At 39.9% G+C, this 16,203-nt stretch overlaps 1 protein-coding gene across 4 annotated transcripts in view; it reads left to right on the forward strand.

The window, feature by feature from the left end:
* Positions 1 to 16,203, forward strand: part of PEAK1 (pseudopodium enriched atypical kinase 1) — a 313,736-nt gene that overhangs the window by 229,934 nt on the left and 67,599 nt on the right. For all 4 annotated transcript variants that reach the window (XM_040493341.1, XM_040493338.1, XM_040493340.1 and 1 more), the window contains one exon: positions 6,012 to 9,259. In XM_040493341.1, the coding sequence (XP_040349275.1) occupies positions 6,126 to 9,259 (3,134 nt within the window). In that variant the 5' untranslated portion in view covers positions 6,012 to 6,125. The remainder of the gene's footprint in view (positions 1 to 6,011; positions 9,260 to 16,203) is intronic.

The raw sequence follows: 16,203 nt of genomic DNA on the forward strand, positions 1-16,203 counted from the left end.
TTTCTTCTACTTCCCACATAAACTCTTCCAAAAGTTGTCTACAATTACTCACTCTACCTTCTCACTCTTCAGCTGACCACAGTCTGCTTTCCATCCCCACTGCTGCATCAAAATAGTTACAGTTGAAGTCACCAATGAGCTCATGTTACCAAGTTCAATGGGCAATTTAGGTCCTCAGTCCCCATTACCCCTCCACAGCATTTGAAATAGTTGTCTTCTCCCCCTTCATGAAATCTCCTCATCTGGCTCTGTGTCACACAGTTATGACTGTTATGTTATAGGTTTTGGTTTTTTGTTTTTTGGGCTTTTTTGCTGAATGAATAAAATGTTTATTTTTCTTTTTTTTTTTCCTTTTCCTGAAATTTATTGTCAAAATTGGTTTCCATACAACACCCAGTGCTCATCCCAACAGGTGCCCTCCTCAATGCCCGTCACCCACTTGCCCCTCCCTCCCACCCCCCATCAACCCTCAGTTTATTCATTTTTGAGTTTTCTTAAGAGTTATTCTCTTCTCCCTGGTTCACCCACCAAGACCACCTCCCCAGCTCACTCTTCTTTTCTTTTTAGCCTGGATATTTCTGTAGTTATTCCCAAACCCACAAGAACAGCAGAATTCCCTTCTGTGTTCCAGACTTCTAAATTCACCTGTTTTCTCTATTATATGGTAACAAAATATGGACTAATAATCTTATTGCCGAAAAGTTGCATCATCTCCTCCAGTGTTGTCTATCTCAGTAAGTGGCCCCACAAATCATTTAAGTACATAAACCCCAAATCTCAACATCTATTACTCTCTCCAGAATCTAGTCATTCATGAATCTACATTTCTCTGCCTTCCATGATGCCACATCCTAATTCAGGTCTTCATCATATCTTATTTTGCCAACAGCAGCCCTTCGAACAGTCTCCCGGCTTTCTCTCCTGTCTTCCACCAGGTTATTGTCCATATAGCAGCCAGAGCTGTTTTTTTTTATTTAAGTCAGATGTATTAAGGTTTGATTTATATAATCTTTTTTTAGTGTACAGTTCTATAAATTCTGACAAATGCATGGAGTCCTATAACCACCACCACACATTTGGATTATTCCAGTTTTTGCCTAAAAACCTTTGTGTACAGGCTATAATGCAAACATAACTTTTCATTTCTCTTGGGTGAGTACCTATTGGTGAGACTGCTGGGTCCCATGGAAAGCTCGTGTTCAACTTTTATGAGAAACTGCCAAACTGTTTTCCAAAGTGGCTGTGCCATCTGCATTCCCACCAGCACCATATGAATTTCACTTGCACCACATTCTCCCTCAGTATTTGATTTTGTTTTCATTGTAACCTTTCTAATAGATGCATAGTGGCAGCTCACTGCAGTTTTAATGTGCATTTCTGTATGACTAAGGATATTAAGCACCTTTCACATGTTAATATGCAATCCATGTACTTTTGGTGAAGTGACTGCTCAAACCTTTTGCCGACTTTTTATCAGATATTTTCTTTTTATTAAATATTGAAAGTTCTTCATATATTCTGGATACAAAGTCCTTTGTCAGATATGTACTTGGCAAAAAACTTCTCATCTGTGGCTTATCTTTCATTCTCTTGTCAGTATCTTTGTCAGAGCAAACATTTTTAAAATTTGATAAAATCCAAATTGTTGTTTTTTTTTTTTTAAATGAATCATGCCTTTCATATTGTATCTGGGAACTCAGCCTAATTCAAGGTCACAAAGATTTTCTTCTGTTTTTTCCTATTAAAACCTCTATAGCTTTACACTTTAGTCTATGTACTGCTGTAGCGAGCACTATAGCTTTACACTTTATGCTTAGATCTGGGGTAATTTCCATATACAGTATGTGAGGTATGAATCAAGGTTTACTTTGTTGCCTATGGATATCCAATTATTCTAGCACATTTGTTGAAAAGAATATTCACTGATAGAGGCATGTATCAGTTGCCTATATTCGTATGGTTCTATTTCTGGACTCCTTTCTGTGCCTATTTTGATCTATGTCAGGGGTCAGCACAGTTTTTCTGTAAAGAACTAGATAGTAAGTATTTTAGGTTCTATAGGCCCAAAGGCAAAATTGGAGATATTATGTAAGTACTTGTATAACAAGAGAAAAAAATTTTCCGTGAATTTTTAAAACAAATTTCAAAATACAGGAATTGAGTACAATTTTCTGAAACACAGCTCTACTAATACAAACAGTGGAATTCTTTTTTGGGATAGGGATTGCTTAATTAGGATGCAAAGTTAGTGTTTCCTCTTATCAAACTTGATTATAAATGTTTATTGATGCATATCTGTAGTGAAATTTGACATTTTTATCTTGGAAAAATGTCCTTTTACATGGGTGATACACATGGGTCATGACACATGGGTCAAAACTGCAATTTGAGGGGTACCTGGGTGGTACATGGGTCATGATCTCACGGTCTGTGGGTTTGAGCCCCGCGTCGGGCTCTGTGCTGACTGCTCAGAGCCTGGAGCCTGCTTCAGATTCTGTGTCCCCCTCTCTCTCTGCCCCTCCCCCGCTCATGCTCTGTCTCTCTCTTTCTGTCAAAAATAAATAAACATTAAAAAAAAAAATTTTTTTTAAGGAAAGCACTGCAAAGTGATGAGAGCGCCCCATGCAGTCTGTCCCAAGCTCCTCAACTCCCCACTGTAGCATAAAGCCTCCAGGAACAGTATGCAAACAAATGAGCCTGGCTATCTTCCCATAAAGCTTTATTTATGGGCACTCTATTGGGAATTTCATGTAATTTTCACTTGTCACAAAATACTATTCTTTTGGATTTTTTAATCATTTGAAAAATTTTAAAGCATCCTTAGTTTAGGACATACAGAAACAGGCAGCAGGCTAGATTTGTTTGCCCCACTTTCCCCATTTATGTTTCTATCTTTTGCCAGTACCCCATTGTCAGGATTGCTGTAGCTTTACGCTAAGTCTTAAAATCAGGTAATATGAGTCCTCCAACTTCGTTCTTTTTCAAAATTGCTTTGGCTATTCTAGTTCCTTTGCCTTTCTGTATAAATTTTAGAATTAGTTTGTTGATTTCTCCTAAAAAAATCCTGCTTGGATTTTTTTAGAATTATGTTGAATCTACAGAGCAGTTTGGGAGAAATTAACGTCTTCATAATACTGAGAGAACTTGGTATCTCTCTCCACTTACTTAGGTCCACTTTGATACCTTTTTATCAGCATTTTGTAGTTTTCTACATAGAGATTTTAGATTTTGTACATATTTTGTTAGATCTGTAGCTACGTATTTCTTGTATTTTCCTCAGAGCTGGCTTTTTTTTTTTTTTTAATTTTTTTTTTCAACGTTTATTTATTTTTGGGACAGAGAGAGAGCATGAACGGGGGAGGGGCAGAGAGAGAGGGAGACACAGAATCGGAAAGAGGCTCCAGGCTCCGAGCCATCAGCCCAGAGCCCGACGCGGGGCTCGAACTCACGGACCGTGAGATCTTGACCTGGCTGAAGTCGGACGCTTAACCGACTGCGCCACCCAGGCGCCCCAGAGCTGGCTTTTTTAAATGCAAATTGGATCATGTTGTTTCCCCTATTTAAAACCTTTCAGTGTCTTCCCACTCCTCTTAAGATAAACTCTGTAATCTTTAAAAGCCTAAAGGGCCGTGCATGATCTGGCCCCTGCTTTCCTTTTCAGCCTAATTTTATGCCATTCTTTCCCTTGCTCAAAATGTTCCAATCTCAGACTAGCAGGAAATGCTTTTATCAACTAAGGGATAGCTTTTTGAATATCTGAAGGACTAAATAAATGTTTTCAAACAAACACTTGAAAAATATACTCTTACCATATTGAAATGAGCCATTTGATAATCTCCAGCAAAGAATGAACTTAGGTTTCAGCCAGGCTGTTGGGCTCTCTGTATGGAATACTTTGATCTTTAAGTCTGTACTTCTTTCACTGAGGCAGAATGCTTTATGAGTATTGTTCACAAGGGACTTAGCTCTGTGTGTGTGTGTGTGTGTGTGTGTGCACACATACACGTGTGCACACACATGCAAGCTAAAGAAAATATTCTTTTCTTTACACACATGCTGAGACTCGACAGAAAGGCTGCATTTCTAATGAAACGAAAGATCTTTTTTGCTGTCATTATACATGAGTAAAGTTAAACTCTCTAGCCATTAAAATAGTCTTACACATACATGCCTACTGCCAACTTTATTATAATATCCAAATTAGAAATATAACACTGTAGTGATATTCTGTGGGAAAGTCTGCAGCTCTGTGCCTAAGACAAAAGGGAGAGTCACAAGATTAGTTTTTTTTTTTAAATAAACTTTAAACCCAGCACATTTAGTCAAACCGTATTTATTTAGCTCCTTATGCTAGACATGTAGAGATGAACAAGATAGAGCCCAGACCTTAAAAAGCTCAAAAACTAGTGAGTAAACAGACAATTAAAAATAAACGTGCAGGTCACCTACCTGGGTGGCTCAATCAGTTAGGTGACCAACTCTTGATTTTGCCTCAAATCATGATTCATGATTCATGAGATTGAGCCCCACTTTGGGCTCTGTGCAGACAGCAGACAGCAGACAGCACGGAGCCTGCTTGGGATTCTCCCTACCCAGCTTGCACACACGTATGCACACTCTCTCTTTCTCAAAATAAATACATAAACTTTTTTTTTTTTTTGGTAATGAAAGTGCTTGTTCATGGAGGTATGTCTAAGTGGCTTTGATAGTATCAAGGAGAAATGAGTAGCCCAGTGGGATTTACAACATTAATCAGACTAGCTGATGTTTAAGACATAAGGCTAGAAGAAAGGCAAAGACCAAATCATGAAAACCTAAGGGGCTTGTGTTCCTTCCTAGAACTCAGAGGTTCTAACACCTCAGTGCACTTAAAACTTGTTAAAACAAACAAACACGGAGAACTTGTTTTAAAAAATCAAATTCTTGGACTCTTCCCTCAGAGATTGACTACGTAGGTGTGTAGTGCTTCCCCAAGTGGTTCTTACTTAGCTGGCAACCCCTAGTCTGCACACTGACATTTGAGAGTCAGTGCATAGGTAAGACTGAGCACAGAATAGTTAAGCTAGGTAGTAAGTTGATCCTCTTAGCTTTTCAGAAAGGTAAATCTGATGGTAGTATCTCATTAAATACGAATTCTGATCCAGTAGGTCTGGGGTTATACCTGAAATACTGCATTTCTAACAAGTTCCCAAATAAGGCTGATACTCCTTATGTGGGGACCACATTTTGAGTAGCAAATGTAGAGAGATTGGATTGGAGTGGGGTGAGACTGCAAGCATGAAGATCAGTTAACAGCTCATTGCAGGAATCTAGGCAAAAGATGGTGAATATCTGAACCGCTAGCAGGGTCTGGTAATGACAAGAAAGAGTTCCAGTGAAATGTAATAGATAGAATTGGCAAGACTAATTTAAGGAGTTAGATGTGGAGTTAGAAGTGAAGGAAGAGGTGTCAAGAATTGAGTTTAGTTATCTAAGTAGATGATGGGGACATTAACTGAAATAGGGTAAAGACAGAGAAAGGAGGTGGCCTGGAGAGTAGAGGAGGGCTGGTTAGAGTAGAAAAGTTTCTTGCAGTTGAGAAAAGGGGTAGCCAGAGGCTTAGTTTGTATGCACTCAGATTGAGGAGTCTATGAGGTAGCCAAAATTAAAAGGGCAGGTGGAGGAGGAACCTACAGTGAACTAAGAAGTATCACACAGGTTGTAGATAATAAAAAGAGCAGTTTGAAACGCATTTCCAGAAGGGGAAGTTCACAGTAGCATTGCCACATAGATATCAAGTGAAAGATTATATATAGTTCAATGAGAGTATACAAAAATTATGGCTGAAAGACGAACTTTCCAAAATGCTAACTGGCTTAAGGAGTTCAGAAAGCACCCAAATTAATTAATCTTTCAATCTGTTCACTTAAAGAAAAGTTTAGGAGTGGAGCCAGTTTTTTTAAGTCATTCATCATGATAAGCCTCGTTGTGCCTTTTCCATTTAGATTTTCTTTTTTTTTTCCCTCCCACAGATTGATCATACTTACAAGAGCTGCTATGATACATAGGGGAGGTGAAAACTGATGGATGAAAGTTTTGCTATGCACTGAAAGGAAAGCATTGTCTGTGAAGGTCTTTTCTTAAAAATGTCTGCTTGTAACACCTTTACTGAACACGTGTGGAAACCTGGTGAATGCAAGAACTGCTTTAAGCCTAAAAGCTTACACCAGCTCCCCCCAGACCCTGAGAAGGCACCCGCCACCCATGGCAATGTGAAAACTAATGCCAATCACAGTAATAACCACCGCATGAGGAACACTGGGAATTTCCGTCCTCCTGTGGCTAAAAAACCCACTATAGCTGTGAAACCCACTATGATGGTGGCAGATGGGCAGAGTGTATGTGGTGAACTTAGTATCCAAGAACACTGTGAGAACAAACCTGTCATCATAGGGTGGAACCGAAACAGGACAGCCTTGAATCAGAAACCACTCAATAATAATAATGAAGATGATATTGAAGGATTTAGCCATGTTCCTAAGCCCTATGGCAATAATGATAGTGCAAAGAAGATACCAAATAACAATAATGGTCTAACTGATGTGTTAAAAGAGATAGCAGGCTTGGATACCACCCCTCAGATGAGAGGAAATGAAACAAACTCCAGAGAAACATTCTTAGGAAGAATAAATGATTGCTATAAAAGATCATTGGAAAGAAAGCTTCCACCAAGTTGCATGATGGGCGGTATAAAGGATACTCAGGGCAAGCATGTTATTCTGAGTGGGAGCACAGAAGTGATCAGTAATGAAGGGGGCCGGTTCTGTTACCCAGAGTTTTCTAGTGGTGAGGAGAGTGAGGAAGATGTACTTTTCAGTAACATGGAGGAGGAGCATGAGAGCTGGGATGAGAGCGATGAAGAGCTGCTGGCCATGGAGATTCGCATGAGAGGGCAGCCCCGCTTTGCTAACTTCAGGGCAAATACTCTGTCTCCTGTTCGATTCTTTGTGGACAAAAAATGGAATACTGTCCCCCTGCGAAATAAGTCTCTGCAGAGAATCTGTGCTGTAGACTATGATGACAGTTATGATGAAATCCTAAATGGTTATGAAGAGAATTCTGTGGTCTCCTGTGGACCAGGAAGCATGCAGAGCATGGTGTCATCTGACTCTACATCACCAGACTCTTCTTTAACAGAAGAGTCACGTTCTGAGACAGCCAGTGGTTTATCCCAGAAGATCTGTAATGGAGGAGTATCTCCTGGTAACCCGGGAAATTCTAAGGACATGAAGGAAAATGAGCCCAATTATGAAAGTCTCTCTGGTAATAATCAGGAAAAGGACTCCTCACAAGCACCTAAAAGCTCAGTAAAAGTTCCAGAAACACACAAAGCAGTCCTTGCTCTCCGATTAGAAGAGAAGGATGGCAAGATTGCTGTACAGACTGAGAAGCAAGAAAGTAAAGCCTCTACCGATATTGCTGGGCAAGCAGTAACCATTAACCTTGTCCCCGTAGAAGAGCAAGCAAAGCCCTACCGAGTTGTGAATCTGGAACAGCCACTGTGCAAGCCATATACTATCGTGGACGTGTCGGCAGCCATGGCCACTGAGCACCTCGAGGGCCCTATTACCAGCCCCAAGACAAAAATCTCCTCTTCTACTCCAAACTCTCCGATGACATCACCTGCATCGACGTCAGGACAAATAAGTGCCCACTTCCAAAAATCCAGTGCAATACGATACCAGGAAGTATGGACTTCCAGTACCAGTCCACGACAAAAGATACCCAAGGTGGAATTAATTGGTGGTGGAACTGGACCAAATGTCCCTCCAAGGAAAAACTGTCACAAGTCAGCACCTACTTCACCGACAACTACAAACATTTCCTCTAAAACCATCCCTGTTAAGTCACCCAATTTGTCTGAAATAAAATTTAATAGTTATAACAATGCTGGTATGCCACCTTTTCCAATCATCATTCACGACGAGCCAACCTATGCTCGGAGTTCTAAAAATGCCATCAAAGTTCCCATTGTAATCAACCCAAATGCATATGACAATCTAGCCATTTATAAAAGTTTTCTTGGAACAAGTGGAGAACTCTCAGTGAAGGGAAAAACCACAAGTGTAATAAGCCATACTTATGAAGAAATAGAAACTGAAAAACTGTCCGATAACACCACTAGCAAACCTACTGAGTGCCCCCAAGCCAAAGGGCTTTCAAGTAGCACAGAGCGTAAAAGGGGCTCAGTGGCTCAAAAGGTTCAGGAGTTTAACAGCTGTCTGAACAGAGGTCAGTCTTCACCACAGAAAAGTTATAGTTCTGGCCACAGCTCCCCAACAAAGATCCAGAGAACCACTCAAGAACCTGTGGCCCAAATAGAAGGCACTCAGGAGTCTCAGACGGTCAGCAGCAGCAGCAGCACCAGCACCAGAGAGAAAGCAAGCACAGTGCTTTCTCAGATTGTGGCTTCTATCCAACCACCACAGTCTCCTCCAGAAATGCCCCAGTCTGGCCCTAAAGCATGCAGTGTGGAAGAGCTCTATGCAGTCCCTCCAGATGCGGACGCTGCTAAGAGTACACCAGTCCGACCCAAGTCTCTCTTTACGTCTCAGCCCAGTGGGGAGGCTGAAGCCCCTCAGACCACAGAAAGTCCCACTGCCAGACTACGGAAAGATCCACTCGCAAAGCCAGTCACTGCCCCTCTCTCCAAGTTAGTGGCTAACTCCCAGGGTGAGCCACCCCCTCCCTTCCCCCCACCTCGTTCTACTTCCTCCCCTTACCATGCGGGCAACCTTTTGCAGAGGCATTTCACCAACTGGACCAAGCCAACCAGTCCTACCAGGTCAACGGAAGCTGAATCAGTTTTGCACTCTGAAGGCAGCAGGCGGGCAGCTGATGCAAAACCTAAACGCTGGATATCATTTAAAAGCTTCTTCCGCCGCCGGAAAACAGACGAGGAGGATGACAAAGAGAAAGACCGAGAGAAAGGGAAACTGGTGGGCCTGGATGGCACAGTCATCCACATGCTGCCGCCTCCTCCAGTTCAGCGCCATCACTGGTTCACAGAGGCAAAAGGACAGTCCAGTGAGAAGCCAGCCATTGTCTTTATGTACAGGTGTGATCCTGCCCAAAGCCAGCTCAGTGTGGATCAGAAGGCCAGAGCAGACCAGTCAGCACTTGTAGAAAAAGATGGGACAGAGGATGGGTTACTACAGGACTCAGAGAAGAAGAAAAGGAGTCATTCTTCTCCGTCACAGATCCCTAAAAAAATTCTCAGGTATGTAAAATAGAATGGCAGAATATGAGAATTTTTTAACACATTTTTAGATGCTAAGTTTTTTATATCTTTCAGGTTGCATAAGAGCCATTTCTGTCTGGAAGTAGCACTCAGTGGCCATCATCTATCTTTATAACTGCATTCCAAGATTAGAGTATTATTAAAGTGATCTTATTGCACTGAACAAGGTTTATGGCCTTGGATCTTTAGCTAAAGTAGCCTGCTGCATTCTGGTGAGTGCAGAGGGGCTTGAACATAGAAAAGCAAATCCATAACACCCTAATAGCAGTAAATAATATGTTGCTTTGAAATGCTATGATAGTGTGAGGAAGAAACAGGATCAAATGAATAAATGGTGATACTCTTCTTACCCTCACTGTAGATGGAATAAAGCTCTTCAAGCGATTTGTTCTGGCTTTCACCAAGGTGTAGCTCTATATCATTACTTTGTTTTCAGGGAATATTTGTTTTTTTAATGCTGTCTCTTTCTGTCTTCCTTCCAAGTATTGTGGAAATTTTGGGGTGGGGGTGGAGTTGGGGGCAAGCAGTCTGTAGTTATTTAACATGTAGGTGATATAAGAGAAGATGGTTACTGAGATTGAGACCCAGTAGTAGAATCCATAATGCCAGCTGGGCAAACGGCCCACCCGCCTCAGTTCTCTAGGTATCCATTTTCTTTCCTTCTTTAATAACTCTTTCTTGATCACCTACTCTGTGTAAAGCACCTTGTAAATAGTTCTCTTGAATCCATACAACAGCCCTACAAATTGGTTGTATACAGATGAGGAAACAAAATCAGAGAAGTTAAGAATTGACCAGATTCACATAGCTCACAACTGCCAGAGTCAGAATTCAAACCTTGGTTTGGCTGACTCTAAAGCTTGCATTCTTCCCACAGTGTTGCACTGTTAATGAACACAAGAGTAAATGAAGTTTTTATATTTTCACTTGTAATCATTCACATAAACATTTATGTTTAGGAAGCCTAAAATTGTTGTTTCTCATTCATATTGTAAGGAAAGTTAATGAACTGCCAATAAAAACAAGAACCACTATCCCAAATTTGTAACAAATGGGATGATTTCTTTATATCCCCTGTACTTCTTAATTTATTTTTAAACGTTTCATTTATTTATTTATTTATTTATTTCTATGAATATAATTTATTGTCAAGTTGGCTTATATACAATACCCAGTGCTCATCCCAACAAGGGCCCTCCTCAGTGCCCATCACCCATTTTCTCCTCTCCCCCACGCCTCCCCATCCACCCTCAGTTTTTTCTCTGTATTTAAGAGTCTCTTGTGGTTTGCCTCCCTCCCTCTCTGTAGCTTTTTTCCTTCCCTTTCTTCCCCCATGATCTTCTGTTAAGTTTCTCAAGATCCACATATGATTGAAAACATGGTATCTGTCCTTCTCTGACTTATTTCACTCAGCATAATGCCTTCTAGTTCCATCCACACTGCTGCAAATGACATTAAACATTTTATTTTTAAGTAATCTCTACACCCAATATGCAGCTTGAACCCACAACCGCATGATCAAGAGTCACATGCTTTACCGACTAAGCCAGCCAGGCACCCCAGTACTTTTTACTTTTAAACAAAGATATGCCCCGAGTATTCTTTCATCTGATTCTAAGTCTGCCTCCCTGTTGACTTACAGTAAGCCTTTTCTACCAGGCCTGGCATTTTCTTTGGCAAAGACAGCAAAGTCTTATGATAGGGCAGATCCTCTTACCAGCTTTTTTATTAGAAAAGTATAAATAAAAATGAAGTGAATACTTAATGCCTTCACTTTTTCGAGCAAAATGTTAGCAAGTTTATATGTTTATCTGTATACTCTTTACAAAAATAAGCTTTTTACATAACCCCCAAATAGTTGTCAAAATGCTAGCAAGTTCTTGTTTTCCTTAAGCCCATATAATAACAAAGCAAGCAGAATAGTAGTAATATATTCCTGGAAAGAGTAGTCTTGTCATAGGTAGTTGAAAGTGGATGATAGAATATTGTACTCCAGTAGTAATAAAACACATGTATTACAGGTTACTGTTTTATTTAGGAAAAAAGCAATTTAAGTAGCACATGGTTGGAGTTACTTATGTCAGATAGTTCTTGCAGATCGATAAATGGCTTCACTCTTCATTGAGTATGGCTGTGGTGTGTTTATCTGCCTCCTGGAAGAGAGAGCCAAGGACTGATTTGGCGTCTCTTCTGTGAAATGAGATTCTCTGCTTTGGCTCCATGCCACCGTATGTGGGCTTGAGGGCAGCCCAGGCCCTGTGGCATGGCAGACCCCTTACAATACAGCTTATATTTTCACAGATGTTGTAATGAGCTGGTCATATTTTCCAAATTTTATCAGTTCTTAGTAAGTAACATCCCTGAATCCAAACGATGCAGTTGGTGTGCCCCATTGGTTTCAAATGTAACCGTGCACCACAATAACTTGAGGGCTGTTAAAACAGAGATTGCTGGGCCCCATGCCCACAGCTTCTGATGCAGTAGGTCTGGGGTGGTGTGGGTCCTGATAATTTGCACTTCTCACAAGTTCCCCGGTGGTGGTGGTGGTGGTGGTGGTGCTGCTGCTGCTGCTGCTCCTGGGGCTACACTTTGAGAGCCACTGACCTCACCGCCATCCTAAATCTAAAGATATGTGCTGCAGTCTAAGTAAAGCATGTGTGAGGTATTAAGATTTTCTTAGAGGCATCCTGGAATTTTCACATTTCATAATGGCTCAGATTGAGCAGAAAAAGAGGTTTTAAGTAGTGCTTTTTTTTTTTATTGTTTGGAAAGTTTTAAAGATACATCATTTGCTTTTTCAATAATTACTTAATTGGGTACACCATTGGTATTTACTTAAAGCAACTTTGAAAGGGAAAAACATTACTGTCAAATGTCAGCATTTGTGTTTCCAGCTTGATGGTGGTGGTAATCATTAAATTACCATCCCGCTGTTGGAAGAAATGAAAATTCAAGTTTTTCTATAAGTAATGAAGATACCAAATCCAAACTGTAAGAAATGAAAAATAACTTGACTTCAGGCCAAACCCTAAAAGATAAGGGACTTTGTAGAGCCTTTTATTATGGGATTGTTACTAAATTTATTTATTTGACTGTTCAGGTGACATAAATTGAGTATCTTCAGTATGCTGTATATGTGCCATAGGGACAAATAGGGAAAAGATGATCACACTGCTGAAATAACAGGCTTGGGTTTGACTTCACTTTAGCTATTTGTCTGGTTCTTCAGTGTACAGTGACTATAATGATACCTGTCACACACAGTTAATTTGAGGATATAATAGGAAAACACATAAAAGATTTTGCACAGGGTCTGACACATGTTGGGTGCTTTAAGATGTTAGTAGCCCCGCTGCCTTCGATATAATAAATGCTAAAACAATGTATGTGTGTAGCGACACAGAAGCATAAAAGACAGTGATTAGATCAGCTTAGAAGAGACTTCTCTCAGAAAGGAAATACACACCAGGTCTTAAAAGACAGATAGGATTTTTCCCACTGCTTGGGAAAGACATTGTAGGCAAAAGGAACAATATATGCAGAGCCGCAGAGAAGATGATGATGGCAAGCAGAATCAAGACAGGTGGCTGGGGCGTCTGGATGGCCCAGTCGGTTAAGCATCCGACTTCAGCTCAGGTCATGATCTCATGGTTCTTGCATTCGAGCCCTGCATCAGGCTCTGTACTGACAGCCCGGAGCCTGGAGGCTGCTTCAGATTCTGTGTCTCCCTCTCTCACTGCCCCTCCCCCACGCGTGCTCTGTCTCTCTCTTTCAAAAATAAATAAACATTTAAAAAGTTTAAAAAAAAAAAAGACAGGTGGCTGGAAAAGGATGACAAAGAGACCAGTGGTTCTTCAAATGTGGTCAAAGCAAGGTCAAATGGTGATCACGCACAAGTCACCACTTTCATAAGACATTATTCTTTTCACTACGTTGACATTTGCACTGGTGGCACAAAAACAATAGTATGTAAAACTACTTACACCTTAACAGAAATCAAAGCCATCACATAATATTGTCCAAATAGTTAAAAAAAAAAAAAGTTTCACTTAAACATGTCCTTGATGAAGTAGTTTTATTAAATCTCAGCCCTTGAGGCTATGTCTGTTAAACTCCGTATGATGAAATGGGAAGTATACATGAAGTGCTTCTGCTGCACACCAAAATGTGATGGCTACCTCAAGGAAGCACACTTGGGAAATAGTTTGAGTTTCAAGATTTGGGTTACAAAGCTGAACTACCCCCCGCCCCCCCCATTTTCATGGACTGCCTTGAAAGAACAAGTGGCTGATCCCCTGTGGCTGGCTATTCAGACTTGAGTGTTTGGCAGATATTTTCTCAAGAATGAGCATAGCCTATTACTTAAAGGAAAACAATGGACAGTATTTGTTGTCAATGATAAAATTCAGGCTTTCAAATAAAAGTAAGAATTTTTGAAAACTTGTATCTGCCACCATGACCTTGACAGCTTCCTGATACTTAGAGATTTTTCTGATGAGATTGGTGGTGGTGGTGGTATTTGCATACAAAGGTTTTTTAATATCACATGATGAAATGTGCCAACATTTGGAAGATCTGCATAACCCAGTGAACTGGCAATTTCCAAATGACCTAATGCATGATATTACAAAATTATGCATACGTTGAAACTGCAAATTAGACCAATAGATTTTTATGTAACTGAGTCCAAAAGGTTTATTATTTTTTTTTTTAATTTTTTTTTTCAACGTTTATTTATTTTTGGGACAGAGAGAGACAGAGCATGAACGGGGGAGGAGCAGAGAGAGAGGGAGACACAGAATCGGAAACAGGCTCCAGGCTCCGAGCCATCAGCCCAGAGCCCGACGCGGGGCTCGAACTCACGGACCGTGAGATCGTGACCTGGCTGAAGTCGGACGCTTAACCGACTGCGCCACCCAGGCGCCCCCAAAAGGTTTATTATTAATGGGACTTCTACTTACCAAGTTCTGGTATAGTACCAAGAAGAATATTCATAATTATCTAAAAGTCTACTGATACACTCCTCCCTTTCCCACCCATATATCTGGATGAGATCAAATTTTTTTCATTACAGTTGACTCTTGAACAACACAGGTTTGAATTGCACAGGTCTACTTATGTGTGGATTTTTCTTAAATAACATACAGTACTGTAAATGTATTTTCTCTTATGATTTTAATACCATTTTCTTTTCTCTAGCTTACTTTAAGAACACATTATATAATAATATATGACATACAAAATATGTGTTAATTGACTATGTTATCAGTAAGGCTTCTGCTCAATAGTAGGCTATTAGTAGTAAGTTTTGGGGGAGTCAAAAGTTATACACAGATTTTTGACTGTACAAGGGACAGTGCCCCTAGCCCCCACATTGTTCAAGGGTTTTAAAAGGTTTTTAAATTTTTTTTAATTATTTTTAAAGGGTTTGTTATTTTAAATGAACTAGTAACTATTTTCAAATTTTCTCAATTTTAATTTCTTATATAATATCAATAGCTACAATTCACATAAGCAAGAGCCCTTGCACTTCTCAATAATTTTTAAGTGTAAAGGAATCCCAAGAACAAAAAACTGGAGAAGTGCTGAGACAAACTGTGAAGAGGCTTGAATGATATGTTGAAATATTTGGCCCTTATCTTGTAGATTTTGTAGCAGAAACAGGTTTTATGGGGGGAAGTATGTGACTTTTTAATTTTTTTATTTTTTATTTCTTAAAGATTTATTTTTTAAGTAACCTCTACATCCAGTGTGGGGCTTGAATTTACAACCCTGAGGTCAAGAGTCACATGTTCCACTGACTGAGCCAGCCAGGTGCCCCAATATTTTTTAATTTTAATAAATTTTTTTCTGGCAGTGTCATTGAAAATGGACTGGAAAATGGAAATACTGATGACAAGGATACTAGTCAAATTTGGGCTCCTGTGGAATATATCCACAGGCATCATTTCTATCTGGCTAAGTCTGGATCATGAGGAGTTAATTTAATGGTTATTCTAGTCTGTGATCGGGTGGGAATTCCTCCACTATCATTTTTACGCACACTAGCCTACCTGCCATCTCTGTAGCTCTTTGGGTGTCCATAGCATGGGGAGTAATACTGCATAGGAAGAAAAATGTAAGCACTGGAGTCAGATTCAGATTTGAATTCTATGTATACCACTGGTAGGTGTGTGACTTTTGACTTAACCTCTCTAAGCTAAGGCTTTCCAACCTGTACAGTAGTGATACTAATACCTACCTGACAGAGCTATTATGAGGACTAAATGGATACCTATAAAGCATCTAGCACAGTATGTAGGAATAGGGTTGGCCTCTTTACAAATTCTGTTTAGGGCACCATAATTTAAGATGATCCTTGCTGAATGTCTTGCCTCTGCAGTCTGTTTTTAGAACAGCCAAGTGTTCTTTCTTAAACATAAATCCAGTCATAAGCCCAAACTGCAGAAAGCCCTGTATATGTGACCTTTGTCTACTTGTTTAATTTTACTTACTCTCTTGCTCATGAACCCCAGTTATTCTGGCTTCCTTTCTTTCTGAGGGCCTTGTTGATAATGTTGACTGTGAAGTGAATACTACAGGATTACCTTTTAAGGGATACCATCTTAAAATGGGTCCTTTTATTTATTTCCATTTTATTTTAAAGTTTTTGTGAAAGAAAATTTTAAACATATACAAAAGTAGATAAATTAGTAAAATGAACTACCATTTACCCCAAACCCACATTTCCAACAGTTACCAATTTATGGCCAATCTTGTTTCATCTATAACCTTTTCTTCTTCCCCACATTATTTTGAAGCAAATCCCAGACATTGCATTTGTAAATGTTTCAGTATGTATCACTCAAAGTTAAAATCCTTTCTTTCCTTTCCTTCCTTCCTTCCTTCCTTCCTTCCTTCCTTCCTTCCTTCCTTCCTTCCTT

Source organism: Herpailurus yagouaroundi, unplaced genomic scaffold, assembly GCF_014898765.1.
Source record: "Herpailurus yagouaroundi ecotype Mexico unplaced genomic scaffold, PumYag 184, whole genome shotgun sequence".
NCBI lineage: Eukaryota > Metazoa > Chordata > Mammalia > Carnivora > Felidae > Herpailurus > Herpailurus yagouaroundi.